Source organism: Colias philodice, chromosome 7 (genome assembly GCF_061535455.1).
Source record: "Colias philodice isolate Cphi_HAF_F1 chromosome 7, ilColPhil1 Martin Lab GWU primary, whole genome shotgun sequence".
Lineage (NCBI taxonomy): Eukaryota > Metazoa > Arthropoda > Insecta > Lepidoptera > Pieridae > Colias > Colias philodice.
Window position 1 is genome coordinate 4,167,467 of NC_143092.1, and position 19,558 is coordinate 4,187,024.

The window sequence follows — 19,558 nt, forward strand, 5'->3', positions numbered from 1 at the left end:
CACATGACAAGTAACTTATTTACTGGTCAGAATCATTTAGATTCTGAACATACGACAGATACAACTGCACATTAATGGCACAAGCACAAGGTCTCAATTTATATTCAGCTCAGTATGGGCATCGCGTAAGCAATTACGATTGCACTCTCACTGATAAATGTATTATTCACATCCGCTGTATATCAATCGTTTTATTATGAGGTATTCTCGGTTCAAAGGTTGACGCTTTAGGTCATACTTGTGATGTTAGGAATTGTACTGAATCGTTAGTCATATTGTTAAAAATATATCGTGGATTTGCGGTGGCCCATCGTGGTTATTACTTTTTGGATGACATTCGATGATGGAAACTTACAAGAAAATACTATTATTATGAATAATTTTTACAAATGTGTTCCAATTTTTAACCGACTTAAAAAAAGGAGGTTATCAATTCGGCATTTTTTTCCTTATAACTTTTACATAATTCTGGTATATGGAATCGACGGATTAACCTTAAATCTCCGAATTGTGTTGCAATTTACATATCTAGCTTGATAATTATATTCTGTAAATTATAAATTGTAATAAGGTACATATTAACTTAATATCTTATTTCAATAAATTTGAATAAGTTTTTTGGAAAATTCTCACTACTGATAGGGTTCTAGGGATTAAGGATTATTTAGTGGGCGTAGGTATGTTGATGCACGGTTTCTACTTTCCGCCCCGGTATAACCCACATTATCGTTAATTAGATAAACTAATATTTATTAATAGTTATCTAATAGCTTTGTTTTTATTACGGTAACGGATATAAAATAATATGTAGTTTATCTTAAAATGAGATTTATTGATGTTGGATTTCTTCATAGATGTTGTTAATATTATAAACTTACATAATATTATTAAATTGGAAAGGTATTTCTTTAAATTATTCCTGAATTAAAAAGTATCAGCTCGTTATTATTGAACCTAGAAAGTAGAAACTAGTGATAATGATTCATTTCTTAGTTATTATGTATCTTAAAGATCGCCAATAAAGTTTGAAGCTAGATTAAAATCGCCTAGGTTGTAGTTTATAATAATAGTGTAATCCCAAGTACATATTACCACATTACAAGCTAAACAAAATTGTTGCTACTGAAACGAGATATCTGTTTAGTAAACATGCATTTGTTTTGTAAATGCAACATTATTTATTATCATACATAATATGATACTAAGCCAATACTTTGTATAATTAAATTATATATTACTGATAAAGTCCGGGTATACAACATTAGTTAGATGTAGTATGTCTAGTTGTAGTTAACTAATGATGCGCCTTCGCTCTGTCTGTTTAGAACCGGGATAAAGAATTAAAAAAAAGAATATCTATAACCCGGAACTCAGGAATACTATAGCATTCAGACTGCATTCATCTGATGTAGTTAAGAATAGTCAAATAAAATATTAATTTATAAAACTTTATTAAAAGCAAATAAAATTATAACTTTCTCTGACAAACGAACAACAATATGTACCATTAAATTATTATTACACAATGCGTTTAAACAATAGACGCATTACATAATAAAATAACTAGAGGTTTAATAGAGCTGATGTTACTAAATTTCCACTCGGCAAGGATGTGGTTGCTCAAGTGAATAATATGGGCACAAATTTATGCCGCTTACGATACACTGGTTACGTCTAGAGAATTCTCTCTTGATGGACCGAACGGAGTAATGTCATATCCATCTGAGTTCCTTCATCATAATTGTTTTAGTAATAGCACAGATTATATTGTATGTTCTAGGTAATAGGTTAATCGGTATTTTTATTGCTCTTAGATATGTGTCCTTCCAAGTAGGAAAACATAACTAATACATACCCTATACCATAACCGAAATGTAGAGGATCAAGGAATATTAATATGATAAAAATTAAGAGCATTTACCTATTATGTACTGGAATACGTATGCTGATTGTAATAACATAGCCCATATTTTTAATCTATAATTGTTGTAGCCTCATTTCTTTTGATGCCTCACAGATATATATTTTACTCAAAATTAATAAAATAATATTTACGAAACTTTAATCGAGCGATAACTTTCTCGGACGAATGAAACAGTTTTTCCAGTTACTTAGTAAGAAAATACGTTGAATTAGCAAATAAGTAATAACAACTCTCCACAAATGATTATTGTTATTATAAGACCTTAATATTACGGCTTCAGTAAATATTACTTTCATTATTATTAAATATCACTGCTAATGATCACGCGACCTCATATTTTTTACGCCATCATAGCTTCTGCTGATGGATGTCCTTGTGGTAAAACATAAGAAACACAGAATTCATACAGGAAAGATAAATTGATGTTTCATGTATACCAAGCAATTAATACTTCAAGATAGTCGTCAGATATACCGGTTGTAAATTCATTAGGTTGAAGATTAAAAATAGTGGCATTTAAAATTTATTTCATGTTGCATAAATTTTTTAAACCAATTAATATTTTGAATTTATAATCGAAATTACGAAAAAGAAAGCTTTTGGTTATATTCCATGACGATATATTATTTAATTTATCTTCTTCAACGTTAAACGGCCAATACAGTTTATTAAAACTAAATAAAAATGCTTGTCTGTTAAACCAGAACATAAAGGTTCACTGAACTAAATTTCATATTGAAGCGATGGTCTGTTTTTTCTCGAAAGAGTAACAAACATCCATCTACCCTTACAAAATTTCTAGTAATTCTCATTACTAATGAGGGCCGGATTTAGGGGAAGGCAACCGGGGCGAAAGCCCCGGGGCCTCCACAAGCAGGGGGCCCCCACAATAGAGACTTCGGAAAAAAAATCTTTCAAATTCCAACTAGTAAAACTAGTAAACATCTTTTCCTTTGATATTTTTTTTTCACTTTTACCTTTACCTACATACTAAGAGAATCTACTTGGTTTCACAATAGGTATATTATTGAAAAACTCGACTGAGAAAAATTGTTCATTTTATTTGGAAAATAATTTGGGGCGAGGGGGCCTCCACTCCTTTGTTGCCCCGAGGCCTCTGGACCTCTAAATCCGGCCCTGCTCATTAGTATTAGTAAGCAGTAGGATAGATTCATACAAAATACGCTACCTTTTCTATGAATAGTTTTTATTCTTTGTCCTACGACATCATATCGAACTTGAAACGTATAATTTGTAACAAAGGCTTTCCTCATGCGAAGCCTTACAAACACTAGGTTAAACTGCAAGTAGATGAAACTAAATATAAACGAATTATAAGAAATATAAATCTTTTTCACACGAATTTGCGTCAGAATGGAAAACTTTTAAATATGTACATTCCGATATCACTTTCTGTTGAAATAGCTGAGATTTTTCCTTTTGATCTGCCATAATATGCTGTATGTTCGTTCATATTATACATAGATTTTTTTATATAATTTCAATAAAATAGCTACGGCCTGCATTGAGTTACTATGTACTACGTACTAGAGAGGCCATCACTACTACACTTTTTCTAACACGAGTTAGAGTCAATCGTCTCAAACCATTTTTTTTGTTGCATTGATTGGTTTTAATTGATAATGATAAGTTTATTCATATTTTTTTAATAAGAGAAACAATATTTATTTGTTACATTGATTGGTTTTAATTTATAAGTAATAATAGGCAGAATATTTGCAAATTGTATGACTCACTAGCCGCCCCGCCCCGCCGCGCTTGTCGCACAGATTTTGTTCGTGGTGTCCTCTCTATAATAATACCTCAATGACGGCCCGTGAAAATCTTTTCATATAGGAAGAAAATAAAAGTAATAGGTACCACGTAATACGATAGTATTTTTTTTGTAACGACATTTTATGAAGTAAAGCAACAAATATTTATCTATGTCTGAAAATTCTTTGTTGTAACATATTATTTGCAATGTAAAATACACATGATTCATAGTGACCGCTAAACCGAAGTGAGTCACAACTCACATGTTAGTAGATACTTTATTGTTATGATCACCATTGTAAATATTTTAGGCATTTTATACGTACAACACAGTGCATATTGATGGCCTTCATATTGATAATAATATGAGTTTGAGGATAAAACTCATAAACATAATATAACCCTTGTGCATTATGCAATATCATGTACAAACTCCGTAACAAATAAATTAATATTATTTAACTGCCGAGTAAAATTATAGCCGTTTTAAAATTAATTGTAATAAAGCGGAAGATTAAAAATTAGGAAAAAAGAAAAACATGACCATGATATATCTTATCTATGAATTACTAATCTTGTTTACCTGGTTTTTATAAGAACGACATGTAAACATTAAATGCTATTGTTTTCATTTAAAACAATATTTGTTCTATAAATAATTTACGTTAATCAGAAAAACTTGAATATTAAGTTGAAACCAATTAGTACTTATTGAATCATTAAAATTATCAGCATGGATTGACGTTTGTCACTACATAGTATAAAACAAAGTCGCTTTCTCTGTCCCTATATCCCTTTGTATGCTTATATCTTTAAAACCACGCAACGGATTTTGATGCGGTTTATTTTAATAGATAGAGTGGTTTAAGAGGAAGGTTTTAGTATATAATTTATTAAGATTTAGACAAAGCGGGCGAAGCCGCGGGCGGTAAGCTAGTATCAAATAAATCAAATACACTGCAGAGCATTAGATAGTGTTTATAGTTATAATGAGAATCTCTTCAGAATAATTACATGGATCAGTAAAGTACACTAGTATAATTAATATATTTAAGTGTTCCATTAGCGTGCGTAAGGTCTCTGACCGGTCTATGACCTAAGTTGTGCTATACATGTGTTAATTGTGTATCTTGTTTGTTTATAAATATTTAACCACCTGATTGAAAATTTATCTTATTCTACTCTGTGTATTCCGTAAATAATGAACACACGCTTATCTTCGATGCCATAACAAACATCACGAAGATTATAATATTTTCTTATAGTTTAGTTTATTTAATTTTTTATCTGTATTTAAAAGATTCTGTAGACAAGACATTTTCTAGCATTTTTAGTCGTCATATCATAAATTTTCCCATTTACCATCAGTTGAGAAAGTAATTTCTATAGAGAAAAGCCGACAATAAACTCTATATTTGCTCTTTTAATTTTTAGGTTAATCCCTAACGACAAAATTCCATGATTTTGGAACAATTAACTTTCATTTCAATCTTGAAACATTTTTAAAAGCCGAAAATAGTGTCACTTATTTAGATCAATTTGATCGCGAAACCTAAAACCACAAGTGCACTTAACATTCAAAATGTTTCTCAGTACACTGGGCTAATGCTCCACAGAAATTATAACTTATGATTTTGTTTCAGAAGAACAATGTGGATCTATACATTTCCTACCAAAGAGGTCCCTTCTACAGAGCAGATTTCCAAACCGAGCTGGATCTTAAAAAGTTCCACATCGCGGACGTGACTGACAAACGTATATTTGTCTCTGTCATGCACACGGAGAGCGTAACTAACTTATACGTTTCGGAAATAAGCAGGAACTTCACGAAATACAACTTTGTGCTGAGTCTCAAACAGATTTTGTGCTATTTCCCTGAAGGCAACTGGAAGCATAGTTGGCTAGAGTAAGAATTATTTTTCATTTCTTAATTGTACGATTACGAAAATTTGTTTCTTTTGTAAACAAATAAGCCATTTTATAAGAAATTCATAGCCTCTGTTTATGATAAACACTTTGTTTAGTTTTTCTTGAAAGAATAATGTTTACAAAATGTAATGCAAATTTTAATAATTATTATTCATCTAATGAACATTACCTAGTACAGCATGTAAACAGGAAAATGTTTAAGGGTATTGAACAATGCCACATTTAAAATGTTTTACCGAAATATTACATTTTATTAGTTAATTATGGTCAAAAAATGTACACACAATATAATATCATCTATATTTCATTTGTTATTTAAATAAAAACGCTTTTAAAACTAAAAGTTCAAGATAGTTAATACTGTTGTTGATATCCAATTATTATTTAATATTTATCTACATATTTTACAAATGCAATAGTAGTATTTATTTATTCTAGGGACGTAACAGAAGATCCATTCACGGACCTATATCGCGTAGAAGGCCTTAAAGGGATATACATTGCATCGAAAGTGAATTCAAAGTCATTGGTTGAGAGTGTAGAACCCGAACACTTAATATCCCTGATCACGTTTGACCACGGGGTCACTTGGTCACCTATCACACCGCCAGCTGAAGATGAAAACGGTGAGTATTATGTATGGATGAGACGTTGTAATAATGTGCATTGATACGGTGTGAGTTTTTTACGGTGTAAGTTTTTGTCAATTCGTTTTTAGGGTTCCGTAGCCAAAATGGCAAAAACGGAACCCTTATAGTTTCGTCATGTCCGTCTGTCCGTCTGTCCGTCTGTCCGTCTGTCACAGCCGATTTACTCGGAAACTATAAGTACTACAGTGATGAAATTTGATGGGAATATGTGTTGTATGAACCGCTACAAAAATATGACACTAAATAGTAAAAAAAAGAATTGGGGGTGGGGCCCCCCATACATGTAACTGAGGGATGAAATTTTTTTTTTCGATGTACATACCCGTGTGGGGTATCAATGGAAAGGTCTTTTAAAATGATATAAAGTTTTCTAAAAAACATTTTTCTTAAAGTGAACGGTTTTTGAGATATCAGCTCTCAAAGTCGTAAAAAGTATGTCCCCCCCCCTCTATTTTTATAACTACGGGGTATAAAATTCTAAAAAAAATAGAGGTGATGCATGCTAATTAACTCTTTCAACGATTTTTGGTTTGATCAAAGTATCTCTTATAGTTTTTGAGATAGGTTGATTTAACTGTAATTTATTATATTTGCTGCTACGGAACCCTTTGTGCGCGAGCCCGACTCGCACTTGGCCGGTTTTTATTTGAGGTTGAGTCGATGCATTACCAGGAAACTTGTCTTATGTATATACGAAACAAATAAATAAATACAAAAGTCAGTAAAGTGCAAATAAATACTTGCAGAAATGCGGAAGTTATTATTAAGCAATATGAATTCATTTAACGTCATCGGCGCTAATTCTTCTAAAAAGTAAGTTACTGCTATTTTCCATTGATAAATCAAGTTAAATGTATTATCAATAAATTACAACAAATTACTTGATTTATTTTAAATACACGTAATTTGCAACGTGTTTTATCAGAAATATATATTACTTACTATTAAATTACATTTTATTTGTGATATTTATGCAGTTTTAATTGCCGTTCTTTTAAAAGGCCAGTAGTAATATGTACTACTACAGAGTACTTTTTTGCGCATGCACTCTTTGAAGAGCATCACAGCCTCGACGAAGCCATGGTGCCCTACTATGGCGGCCATCCATACAAGCAATTCATAAGAGGGAAACCAAAAAGATGGGGGTATGAATTTTGGGTCGGAGCGACACGGTTAGGTTGCATATTAGTTTGGTGTGATCCATATTCCATACCAAGGACAATCGAATGATGTTGGTAATCAAAACAAATACCAAAAGCCTCTGGGATTGGGGGTGCAAGCGTTGTTTTACAGTATGCCGATGTACTGCGACAAATATAGGGCAAAGCTGCATTCCATTTATTTTTAGACAACTTTTTTACGTCCATTCATCTCATTGATGAACTTCGAGTACGAGGAATAAAGTCTACTGGCACAGTACGTGAAAATCGCGTTGCGAAATGCCCTTTGCCTGCTGCCTTTGAGAATTGAAAAAGACACCACAAGGTACATTCAAGCATCAATCGACCAGACCAGAACAAATTTATTTTGCAAATGGAATGATAACAGTGTTGTGACTGTTGCATCAAACTCTGATACGATTCAGCCTGTGTCTACGGTAAAGAGATTTTCACAACAACAGAAGAAACATATAGTTGTCGCAAAAAAAGTACGAGAAAATAGGAGGGGTGGACAGATCCGACCAGAGCATCGGTTTGTACAAGACATCTATCAGAGGCAAGAAGTGGTATTTTTCTTTGACTTGTCATGGACTAGATATGGCAATACATAATTCTTGGCAAATATATAAGTAAAAGGGGGCCATTATGATTATCTCCACATTCGTAGAAGTGTTGGAACTGCTCTGCTCGAAACATATAAGAATGAGGAACGTAAAGGTGCTAGAGTTTCCGTGAAACCTCTGGATTTGATGGAAAAGATGACATCATTAGGTACAGAGACAAGCAGCTTCGGTGTATAGAATGTCACAAGAAAGCCAATTTCTATTGTCCTAAATGTAATATAACCTTGCATCTTTGATTATATATAATCAAAGCCTTGCATCCTATATCCTGTTTTGAAAACTTTCATATTGCTACATAAAAATATGTGAAATGTATGTTGTCATTTTAATATCATAGTTTACCTACTTAGTAGTACATATTACTACCGTCCTTTTAAAAGTACACCATTTTCCGAGATTTCCACAATAGATAAAATTTTTATACTATTTTTCCAGTTAAACTTTTTGCAATATGGACACAATATGTAAATTTCACCTTAATATGATAACAAAAATTGTTTCAGTAACATCTGGGTTAAGTATATGTTTTGCACACGTTTTACCCGCAAACTAAACTATGGACAAAAACTGTTCTCTTATTTCAGGGGTTGATTTTTGGAAAATTAAGTATAATATATTTACAACTAGCGGTCCGCCCCGGCTTCTCCCGTGGTACATATTTACGTTTTCTCTTCATAAAAACCATCCTCGTACTTCAAGGAATATAATAAAAAAAGAATTATCGAAATCGGTTCAGCCGTTCTCGAGTTATGCGCTTACCAACACATTTTGCGATTCATTTTTATATATTTACTAGTGGTCCGCCCCGGCTTCGCCCGTGATACATATTTACGTTTTCTCTACATAAGAACCATCCTCGTACTTCAAGGAATATAATAAAAAAAGAATTATCGAAATCGGTTCAGCCGTTCTCAAGTTATGCGCTTACCAACACATTTTGGGATTCATTTTTATATTATAGATAAGAAGATAAACAAAAGTTTAAACTTTAAACCATCATTACTAAACTATTTTTATTCAAAATTTCATCAGTCATTCTAATCAGTGAGCTATGGTTTGGCCATGAATGCGTAACAGACAGGCAGAATTTTGCATTAAAAATGCTAGTACAGATATAAATCGTGTTAAGGAAAATGGTTAGGAGGAAAATACATTAGAGGCGACGCGGACGGCAATAATAACATTCAAAGAAAAAGATAATTGAAAAAAGTACATTCTAAATGTAACCTAGCTCTACATAATATTGTCAGTTCAATCGTTTAGAATTTACGAGAAGAATTTTTAAAATCGGTCCAGTAGTTAATGAGCCTATTCATTACAATCAAACAAACAAAGTTTTCCTCTTTATAATATTAGCACAGTATTACAATATTATTTCCTACAGTAAGGAATCGCCTTTGATGTCGCGCGATGCCGCCGCCAGCGTAGGTACTTACGCTGCCACACGAAAATACGCTAGGGTTGCAACAAATGGGAAATAAAACAATTTTGATTATTAATATTATGATGAAATCATTTATTCATATGTACATTCAAAATAATTGCGATTATTAAATCTGATGTAATTATTTGTTCATAAATATATAATTACAGATATTGCACTGCTAAATATTATTTACGTGGACACTTTATTTTTGGATGTTCTTAATTGTATATTATACCATTTAACTAAGTAATGCATTCGCATTGGGATGTACAATCTGATTAGAAAATAATGAGGACAACATATACATAGCTTTGATTTTAATTCAACAGATACAATTAATACAATCTTTCTGAAATATTGTTTCCTTCTGGGATTTCAATGTAGATTTACATCCGTAAACGGAACAGTTTTTGCGCGTCATAATAGAAAATGTAAGTACCTATGTATAATAAAATTATTACAAAAAAATACGACTGCGTCATCCTTTCGCGAAAGTTAATGCAAACTCAGTGAGATTGCATTAAGCGGCCCGCGTCGCCCGACCCCCGCCAGTTCCCCTCCGTTTCTCTGCACAAGTACATTCGTCGCCATACTGTAGGATGGTAATACTGTGATATTAGTGTAGATATAGAATATAGATATAGATAATGACGACAATCGTTCTATTTATATAATTGTTTATTTTGTTGTTTTGTTATCAAAGGTTTTAAAGTGAAACTTTTATTACATCGTCTCAAACTTTTTGGTCTGTGTAGCGCATGTCGCGTGTATCGCGGCTGCCGAGTAGGTATACCTACTCGGCACGCGACATGCGCTACACAAAGCAGTGTTCGGAACCGTTCGAACAGTTTCACTTTTACCGTGGTTTCATAAAACCACACAACATTTTTTTTAATTGAAACCTTACTTATGTTTTAGTGAAATCCGTCAAAGTGGCATCTGGATTTGTTAGATTAGTTTATGATAAAAAATCACATTATGTGCGTATTTATTAAAACATAGATTTTATATGTATTTTAACTATCATTAGCTTACACAAACATCTATTCTTATAGATAGGCCATTAAAAAACGTTAAATAATCAAGTATAATAAACACCTGAAGTTATTATTGTGCGGCTTAACGACTGCAGTAATTGAATAGAAATTTAATTTATACATAATTAATGTTGCATAAGTCGAGAGGTTTTATTTGGTAGATATTTACAATATTTTGCATAATATATCGTCACGTTATGATACCTTCACAGAAAATCGACGTCTTAGTCTTACATCTTGAAAGCTACTTCTTTGACTATACTAAAATGTTTTTTGAAGGTTGGCACTTAATCACGCAATCCTTAGTGTTTTCCCGTGAAATTTGGCCAAAAATAGTACCTTAAATTCTTTATAATAGCCTCTTAGACTCGGGTAGGGGTTCAGTGGTTATTATACAATGGTATATTAAATACTTACTGATGAAAGTTTGAATAAACTTATTTTTAAAGTGAATCTTATTTAGGCGCGTTGAGAGTAACATTTCAAGGTCGCGTCATGGCAATACCGCCACGTCATGTAATAAGGCGACGCGATTTTGTATCTTTGAAACTTGCCAAAGAAGTTTCACTTCTGACTCGAGAGCTCGGCATACACGTTCTTTTTTACCTACGTGTTTCATTCATGTACAAAATCAAGATAGAAGACGTCCAATTTTTTAATATTTTTAATCTTTATCATTTTTAATACCTACTTTTTTATCTACATAATTTTTTTTGGTTGCCTGGAAGAGATGGCTACTAAAGCCATAAGGCCGCCATTTGTGCATGTCTCTCTTCTGTATACAGGGTGTAATCGTTAAGTGTGCACAGGCGATTATTCCGTAACTATTACAGATATCAAAAAACTTTAAACTGATATCGAAAGTACTTAACCTAATGAGTAAAATGGCCATAATAATTTTTAAAAAATAATACGAGAAATATCTAAAAAATTAACTTTAAACCCTCCCATACATTTAGTATGAGATATGAATATCCCATGTACACGGGTTGATCCAAAAGTAATGATAATCAATATTAAACAAGGTCATTACAGTTAAAATAATTATTTATTTCTCTAGATAGTCTTCTAACTAGATAATATACTTCGATATTTTTTTTCCTTAACTTAGAAAAAAAAACTTTGACTTCATCTACAAAAACCCCTCAAAATCGGCCATCACTTCGCTGTCGTCTTAAAATTTCTTGTATCGACGGTGTTTCTTGTGCCGAGGTAAGAGATAGAATTAACTAGGAGCTAGATCTTACAAACAGGGTGGGTGTTCAAGCATTTTCAATGCCGATTTTTGATTGACAGCCATCGCAACTGACGCTTTGTGATCTGGTGCGTTGTCTTGGTGAACCAACATTCAAGACCGAAGTTTGCCATGTCTCTTTTTCTTACTAAACTACCCGCAATCTTTTAATTTGGTCTGTGTAGTAAGAGCCCTGTGTAGTAGTGGCTACCTTCTTAAAATATTCCACATTTCTTCAGCGTCCCAAAAAACTACGGCTTTAATCTATCCCACTAATTTTCACTTTGAAAATCTTCACCGTCACTTTGGAAGCTCGCATCCAGGCCATTGATTGTTTCTTGGTTTCAGCATAAACATGGTGAACCCAGGTAACGCCCATGGTCACAAATCGTGACAAAAAATTATCCTGATCTCATTAAAAATTTAGAAATTCACCCTCTAAATGTCGAATCGTTGTTTCTTCTTTTCGTCGGGAAACATTCTGGCTCGCACTGTTCACATTAAAATTAATGTTAATACTTGGAAACGTGGCCTGTAGATATAATTTTTTTGTGATAACTTAGTGATTACATGAGCAAGCATAAAACATTTATTTTATATTTTTATGTGCACAGGAAATACCCAATTATCATTACTTTTGGATCAACCTATACATTTAATATGAAAGATTTTAGCTTTTTTTTTTGTTTTTTTGGTTTTCTGCTTTAATTACTTCGCAAATTTGGAGGGAAGTTCATTTAGAAACTGTAAATAGACCTCCTCATTTTATTGCACAATAAGGACGTCACTTCGAAAATCTACTATGAATACAAAATGTATGGGAAATAAATTGTATGGGAGCGTTTAATGTAACATTTTTGGTTATTTCTCGTTTTATTTTTAAAAATTTATTATGGCCATTTTACTCATTAGGTTAAGTACTTTCGATATCAGTTTAAAGTTTTTTGATATCTGCAATAGTTACGGAATAATCGCTTGTGCACACTTAACGATTACACCCTGTATGTATGTCTTTTTCCTGTTTGTAATGGTGTACAATAAAGCGTCTTCATTCATTCATTCATTCATTCATTCATTCATTCATTCATAATTCGTCCATTACCTTTCATATACACAGTTTAATTACTTTTTTTTAGTTTAAAACTAAATAGGTAATTAATTGTTTCAGGTAAACCGCTCAATTGCCACATTGAGAACTCGTGCAGTCTACACTTATGTCAGAAATTCAGTCAACTGTATCCAGTTACAAGGTGAGGATAATTCAATCAACTCTATTTAATCTCATCTCATATTCCTAATGGGGTAATGGATACTTAACTTCATTTAATTTTGTACTTTAAAAGTCTATTTTTCTATTTCCTTTTTGGATGTGTTTGTAAACTTAGCTTCAAAGTATCTTTAATTTGATTATATTAATGCGATAAACAAAAATCGTGTTTCGTCTTTTTGGATATGTTTCGTTTTGGTGTTGAAATAGTCGTATTAACGGATTTGTTTTATCTGTACTATTTGCTTTATCTTTGCTTAACTGATTCATTGTATTATAGAATGAAGTTTTACTATTTTGGATAAATAATTGTTGTTAACCTCATACTTAATTTCTTCTTTCTCTTTAAATGCAAACACTAGTAATAAAAAAGTATTAAACCGATAAAAAATTATAAATAACTATTTTATTATGACTTTATAGACAAGAATTTAATGTCTTTATGTTGACTTTTCGACCTATAGAACATTAAAGTTTTACTGCTAGGTGTATTCGAGAAGCGAGATAACCTTGTTATTTTAATTTAAAACCAGTGTTCTAAAGAACTATGAAATCAAGACGGGATGTACATATTTACCTATGTATAAAGTTATATTTCAGGCGTTATAAGTTATCAAATAAGGCACTACTAAGTAGGTACTCTCAATTATAACAATTGATGAGCTGTATGGAAATCGTTGATAAATAATTAGGATTCTTTTGATAATTCTGTCGACAACAAATGACAAAGGGTTATCGAATTCTTGTGATAATAAAAAATATCACCTGAACGCGATACTTATTTACAGATTTGTTTCTTTGTGACGTATATTAAGTGTAATCAGAAAATAAATATCAAATCAGGGGGCAATCGTTTATAGTTTTTATATAAACATATGACAACAATTTTCTAGGAAAATCAGACGAAAATATATATATTTCAAAATAATATTAGAGTAGATACAAGTTTCACCATTAAAACCATTATAAGTCAAAATTAAACCATTTATAAGTCCAAATTAAATAAAAACAGATTGAACTCACATGTAAATTGTTTTATATAGTAAAAATACAACCTAAAAGTACCTAAATTTTTTACAGCCCACCCGGAAATATCATAAATAATGATATGAGGTAAAAGAGAGTGTTATAGAGAATGCTTATTATATGTTTGCATTTTGTTAGGGTTTCTATGTTTAACATACGTTTTTATGGATTTGCAAGACTTTTAAGTGGGTTGCTTTTTTCATTTTGCAAATCATCAATCATTCAAATTATTTCACCTCATTGCACGTTTTCGAAATATGGATAGATGCGTGGGGCTTCTGTTTAGTTATGAGATTTTTTTTGTGTGATGCTTCATGGGCAGTACCTATAGGAAATTCAGCATTTATTGTCACTACGCGATCACGTTACAGATCTAGCAATTGTAAGATCAAAATATATAAAGTTTGTTCATACACAAATTTTTATATTTATGATTTAAATGTTTGTCGAAGGGTGTGCAATTGAATGTGGATAATGTGTGCAATATGTGAATTTACTGAAACTTAAATGGTATTAAACAGGGTCCCATAAATCTGCTTCTTTGATTTTTTTGTAATTGCTTCGTGGACAATATTTTTTTTGACAATGTATTTCCTATTTGTGGTTGTAGTTTAATTCACAGAGGCAGATTTGTGTGGCGTTTATCATATGTGCTTATTTCTGCATTTGTTTAATTATCAAAATGTTAATTTTAGATCCGCCAGCATAATGAGTTCTAAATCGGCTCCGGGCATTATTATGGCAACAGGAGTTATTGGGAAATCACTTAAAGGCATTCCTGGAGTATATATAAGTCGAGATGCTGGTCTCACATGGAAAAGGATTCTGAAGGACTATTATTTCTTTAACTACGGCGACCACGGAGGTGTATTGGTTGCCGTAAAATACTTTAAATCAAGAGGCGAAACTAGACGCATATTGTATTCAACAAATGAAGGCTTGGAGTGGAACTCTTATCAGTAAGTAATTTATGTGATAAGTTTTTTTTTTGTTTTTAATAAACAAATCGATACTTATCATAGTCACAACGTCACTGTAAATTGGTATTAACTGATAGGAGTTGAATAAGTCTCTTATCAATTTGTTATTATTGTATCTGATTTGTATTGATTGTCAACTTACACTTTGCTTCTCAGGTTCAATGCAGACGACCTACGCATTTATGGACTTATGACAGAGCCGGGAGAGAACACAACGACGTTTACGATGTTCGGGTCCGCGAATGAGCAACACCAATGGATAATTATCACTATCGACTTGTTTAATACATTTTCACGCAATTGCACAGACGATGATTACAAGTTTTGGTCTCCATTACTTCCAAATTCAACAGTATCTTGCGTTCTCGGGAAGAGGGACATTTTCCACCGACGTATACCCCATGCTAACTGTTACAACGGCGTTGGATATGTCCGACCGGTTAAAAAACAAATTTGCGAATGTGGCCGCAGAGATTATGAATGTGATTTTGGATTTGCCCTTTCGAGTAATGTTTGCGTACGCAATCGGTCCACACGCTATAGTAACTACGATCCATATGCTGTTCCATCTGATTGTCAGCCCGGGCACTTCTATAAACGCACAAAAGGTTACAAAAAAATTGACGGTGACGTTTGTATAACACCCTTCTACTCTCCATATGAACCGGACATGATACCTTGTCCTTTAGAAGAACCTACAGAGTTTATATTAGTCGCTTTGAGAGAAAAAATTGCGCGTATAGATCTATCCGACAATTCCACAATTATTCCCGTAAAAGGTCAAAAGAATATTGTAGCTATTGAATTTGATATGAAAAATAATTGCATTTATTGGGCCGATATTGAAGATGATAAAATTAGCCGGCAGTGTTTCGATAACGGCGACACGCAAGAAGTTATAGTGGACACAGATTTAGCAAGCATAGAAGGAATGGCGTTAGACTGGATATCTAATGTATTGTTCTTTGTGGATGGTTCTAGAAAGAAAATAGAAGCGGTCAGAACAGATCTGACTAGTATGGGTAGAATGAGAACTACAATTTTGGACTCAAAAGTATTGTCAAAGCCAAGAGGTATTGCTGTACATCCCAAAGCCGGCTATCTCTTCTGGACTGATTGGGACAGGAAAAACCCGTCAGTTTCAAGATCAAACCTCGACGGTACAAATGTTAAGAAACTGTTCACACATCCCGTAGTACAATGGCCTAATGGAATAACAATTGATCAGATGGCTGAGAGAATATACTGGGTAGATGCTATGGAAGATTATATAGCGAGTGCAGATCTAAACGGACAGTACATGAAAAGGATATTGTGGCATGACGAGAAAGTTTTCCATCCATTTGCGGTCGCTGTTTTAAAAGACAAAATGTACTGGGATGATTGGAAAGCGAAGTCTATATTTATAGCTGATAAAGACACTGGAGCGAATGTGATTACAATCAACAATTCTTTTAGCGGTCTGATGGATTTGAAAGTGTTCGCACATTTCATGCAGCATGGAAGCAATGCTTGTTCTTACAAAAATACAAGTTGTGATACTCTTTGCTTGGGTGGACCAGGACATACGTTCAGCTGTTTGTGTCCAGATGGTTTTAAGAAAATTAATGGAAAATGTATGTGTCCAAATGGTATGGAACCGGCGCCGAATATGACCTGTCCAATGAAGGCTGGCACTTGTGGACCTGTAAGTTGTTTACTTTTTTGTATTTCGTCATATAGTATTTGTATTGTTTTGTTGCTGTTAATTGAATCAGATTCTAAAATAATGTAAAAGTTAAAATAATTAATGCCATGTTATTAAACCTTAGCCATTACACATACTAATAAACATTGTTTGAATTATAGTAATACAGACATACATTCACAATCGTTAATAATATAATCCACACAAATCTTGTTTTATACTTGGGGAATCAAAGTTAAAAACAAGATTTAAATTTATAAAGACGTGAAATACTCATACTCTTTCGTTCCCAGGACCAATTCACGTGCAAGAACGGCATGTGCATCACGAGCACGTGGCACTGCGACGGCAACGACGACTGCGGCGATATGTCTGACGAGAGCGGTTGTGTGTGCACACCTCCAATGGTCGCGTGTTCTGACGGCAGTTGTTATATGCCGCAGTGGCGATGCGATGGTGATATCGACTGCCCGGATATGAGCGATGAGAAAGGTGCGTTGTCATGGTTACAGTGGGCTGTGTTGTTGTCATGGTAACGTGGTAGTGGGACTAACAATTGCGGCGATATGTCTGATGAGAGCGCGTGCGTGTGCGCAACAATAATTATTGCGTGTGTCCTGATGGCAGTATGTAGCATGATATTATAACTGGAACATTAGGATAACAGATCAGTCTCTTAATTTTTTTCTAGCCTTTTGCTACCTTTTAACATCAGACGATGTGTATTATTGTGAAGAATCGTTTAAGTTTAAACTTAAACGATTTAGTTGCAGTAAATTTATAAGAACATTATTTTTAGATTGCGTGAAACAAAACTGCACCGAAACACAGTTCCAATGTCAAAACGGTCAATGCATAGAAAAGAGATGGTTGTGCGATGGAGACAACGACTGCAAGGATGGATCAGACGAGCGCAATTGCACGGTAATATAATATTTATTGCTTAGATTTTATTTTTGATTGCATTCGGAAATTATTTTCCTTTGATAGCTCATCATATTTTTACAATTTCGACTATTTAGTGGCACATTCAAACATGTACTATGTTAACGTGTATCAAATAAATGTTCGTGAACTAAATCTCTCTCATAGGCCCGTGTTTCAGCAGTGGGAACGTATATGGGCCGATGATGATGATGAATTAAAATATATTTCAAAACACTTCATTTATGAAATAATTATTGTTTATTAATATTCAATGCATAATCATATTCTTTGTAACGTACACTGAAGCGGGGACCATTTTAGCAACATTAGATATATTATTTTTGTATTCTTATTTTTTATTCGTGTATTTTTTTCTGTATTGCGTATTTATATCTTGTAATATCTAACCTGATTCCAGCAAACTCCCCCCAAACGTCCAGATAGTCTCACGTGCAGTGTAAACGTGTTCGCTTGCGGTAACGACTCGCACGCCCTCTGTATCCCCACGTCGTGGGTGTGCGACGGTGAGCTCGACTGCCCCTCGGGGGAGGACGAGACCGATGAAAAATGCAGACAGTCTACGTGCGGGCCGTATATGTTCAGGTGTCCGACTGGAAAGTGTATTTATAGCTCGTGGGTGAGTGGATTTGTGTAAAATAAACTACTATTACCACTACACATACTGAAAAGGTTTATTTAATTTTGTAATTTAATCATGCTGAGTTAAATGAAATAATACAAAACTGCGTTTTTCCATCCATATCTATTTACTTTCGAAATGTGAAAATTTAAAATCAAACAAAAAAAATATGTTAAAATTCATGTCTCACACCTATACAAATTTTCTGAATTGCTAATTGCTAATAATATTATTTTAAACTTTTTCGATATTGAGGTATAATTAATTTTATTGATCATATTATAATCATATAATAATGTAAATCTTTCTATCATCACCAGGTATGTGACGGTGAAAACGACTGCAGCGATGACGAAGCGTTCGACGAGAAGAACTGTACGAACACATCGAGCCACACCAAGTTAATACCTAGACCGAATACAGACAAGCCCGATTTCCCCACAAACGGCTCTTGTCTTGACTGGATGTTCAAGTGTGATAATGGAAACTGTTTGCCATATTGGTGGAGATGTGATGGCATCAACGATTGTGGAGATAATTCGGATGAAGCTGCGTGCGGCTTTATTGTGCCAGACACGAGTGCTGTCAGTCCGGAACATGATGCGACTAAGCAGAAGTGCGGGAAGAACCAGTTTACGTGCTCACCGGGTGAGTTTATTGATCATTATATGGAATTGACATTCTCGACTGACTGAAATGAACTGAATTACTTCACTGTTAATTTATTTTTCAATTTCTTGTTCTATTGCCATGAAAAAAAAATTTATTGACCATAAACAGAAACCACATAGATACATAAAACAAACAAAGGCATACAATCAGAACAAATAGAACATACATTTACAAGTAAAGTAGTGTAGTGAATAAGGCATACGTATAGTTTTTTCTTAATTGTATCTTGAAAATAAATTTTATTCTATTTTATTCATTATTAATTGACCAACAAATTGTCCAGGTGTATGCATACCCCTATCATGGGTGTGCGATACAGCAAAGGACTGCGCGGACGGTGCGGACGAGCGTGGTTGTGCCGGCGCACACACACACGGCAGCGGCACGCACACACCCGCAACGCCCGCGTGTGACGCAGACAGTACTCCGTGTAACGATGGACGCGGCTGTGTGCGTGTGGACAAGCTGTGCGACAAAGTACTGGACTGCGCGGATAGGAGCGACGAGATATATTGCATAGAGGTGAGTTGGTTCATAGTACACACACACACACGGCAGTGGCACGCACACACCCGCAACGCCCGCGTGTGACGCAGATAG

The 19,558-nt window shown here is 33.7% G+C and overlaps 1 protein-coding gene across 3 annotated transcripts in view; it reads left to right on the forward strand.

Annotated features, from left to right (window-relative positions):
* Positions 1–19,558, forward strand: part of LOC149486998 (uncharacterized) — a 33,904-nt gene that overhangs the window by 4,207 nt on the left and 10,139 nt on the right. The window contains exons 5-15 of one of the 3 annotated variants that reach the window (XM_089696957.1): positions 5,344–5,606; positions 6,068–6,255; positions 12,928–13,009; positions 14,107–14,139; positions 14,748–15,011; positions 15,189–16,719; positions 17,013–17,211; positions 17,519–17,643; positions 18,065–18,283; positions 18,607–18,934; positions 19,242–19,480. In XM_089696957.1, coding sequence (XP_089553083.1) covers positions 5,344–5,606; positions 6,068–6,255; positions 12,928–13,009; positions 14,107–14,139; positions 14,748–15,011; positions 15,189–16,719; positions 17,013–17,211; positions 17,519–17,643; positions 18,065–18,283; positions 18,607–18,934; positions 19,242–19,480 — 3,471 coding nt within the window. The remainder of the gene's footprint in view (positions 1–5,343; positions 5,607–6,067; positions 6,256–12,927; positions 13,010–14,106; positions 14,140–14,747; positions 15,012–15,188; positions 16,720–17,012; positions 17,212–17,518; positions 17,644–18,064; positions 18,284–18,606; positions 18,935–19,241; positions 19,481–19,558) is intronic. The other 2 variants (XM_089696959.1, XM_089696960.1) reach the window with 2 other exon arrangements.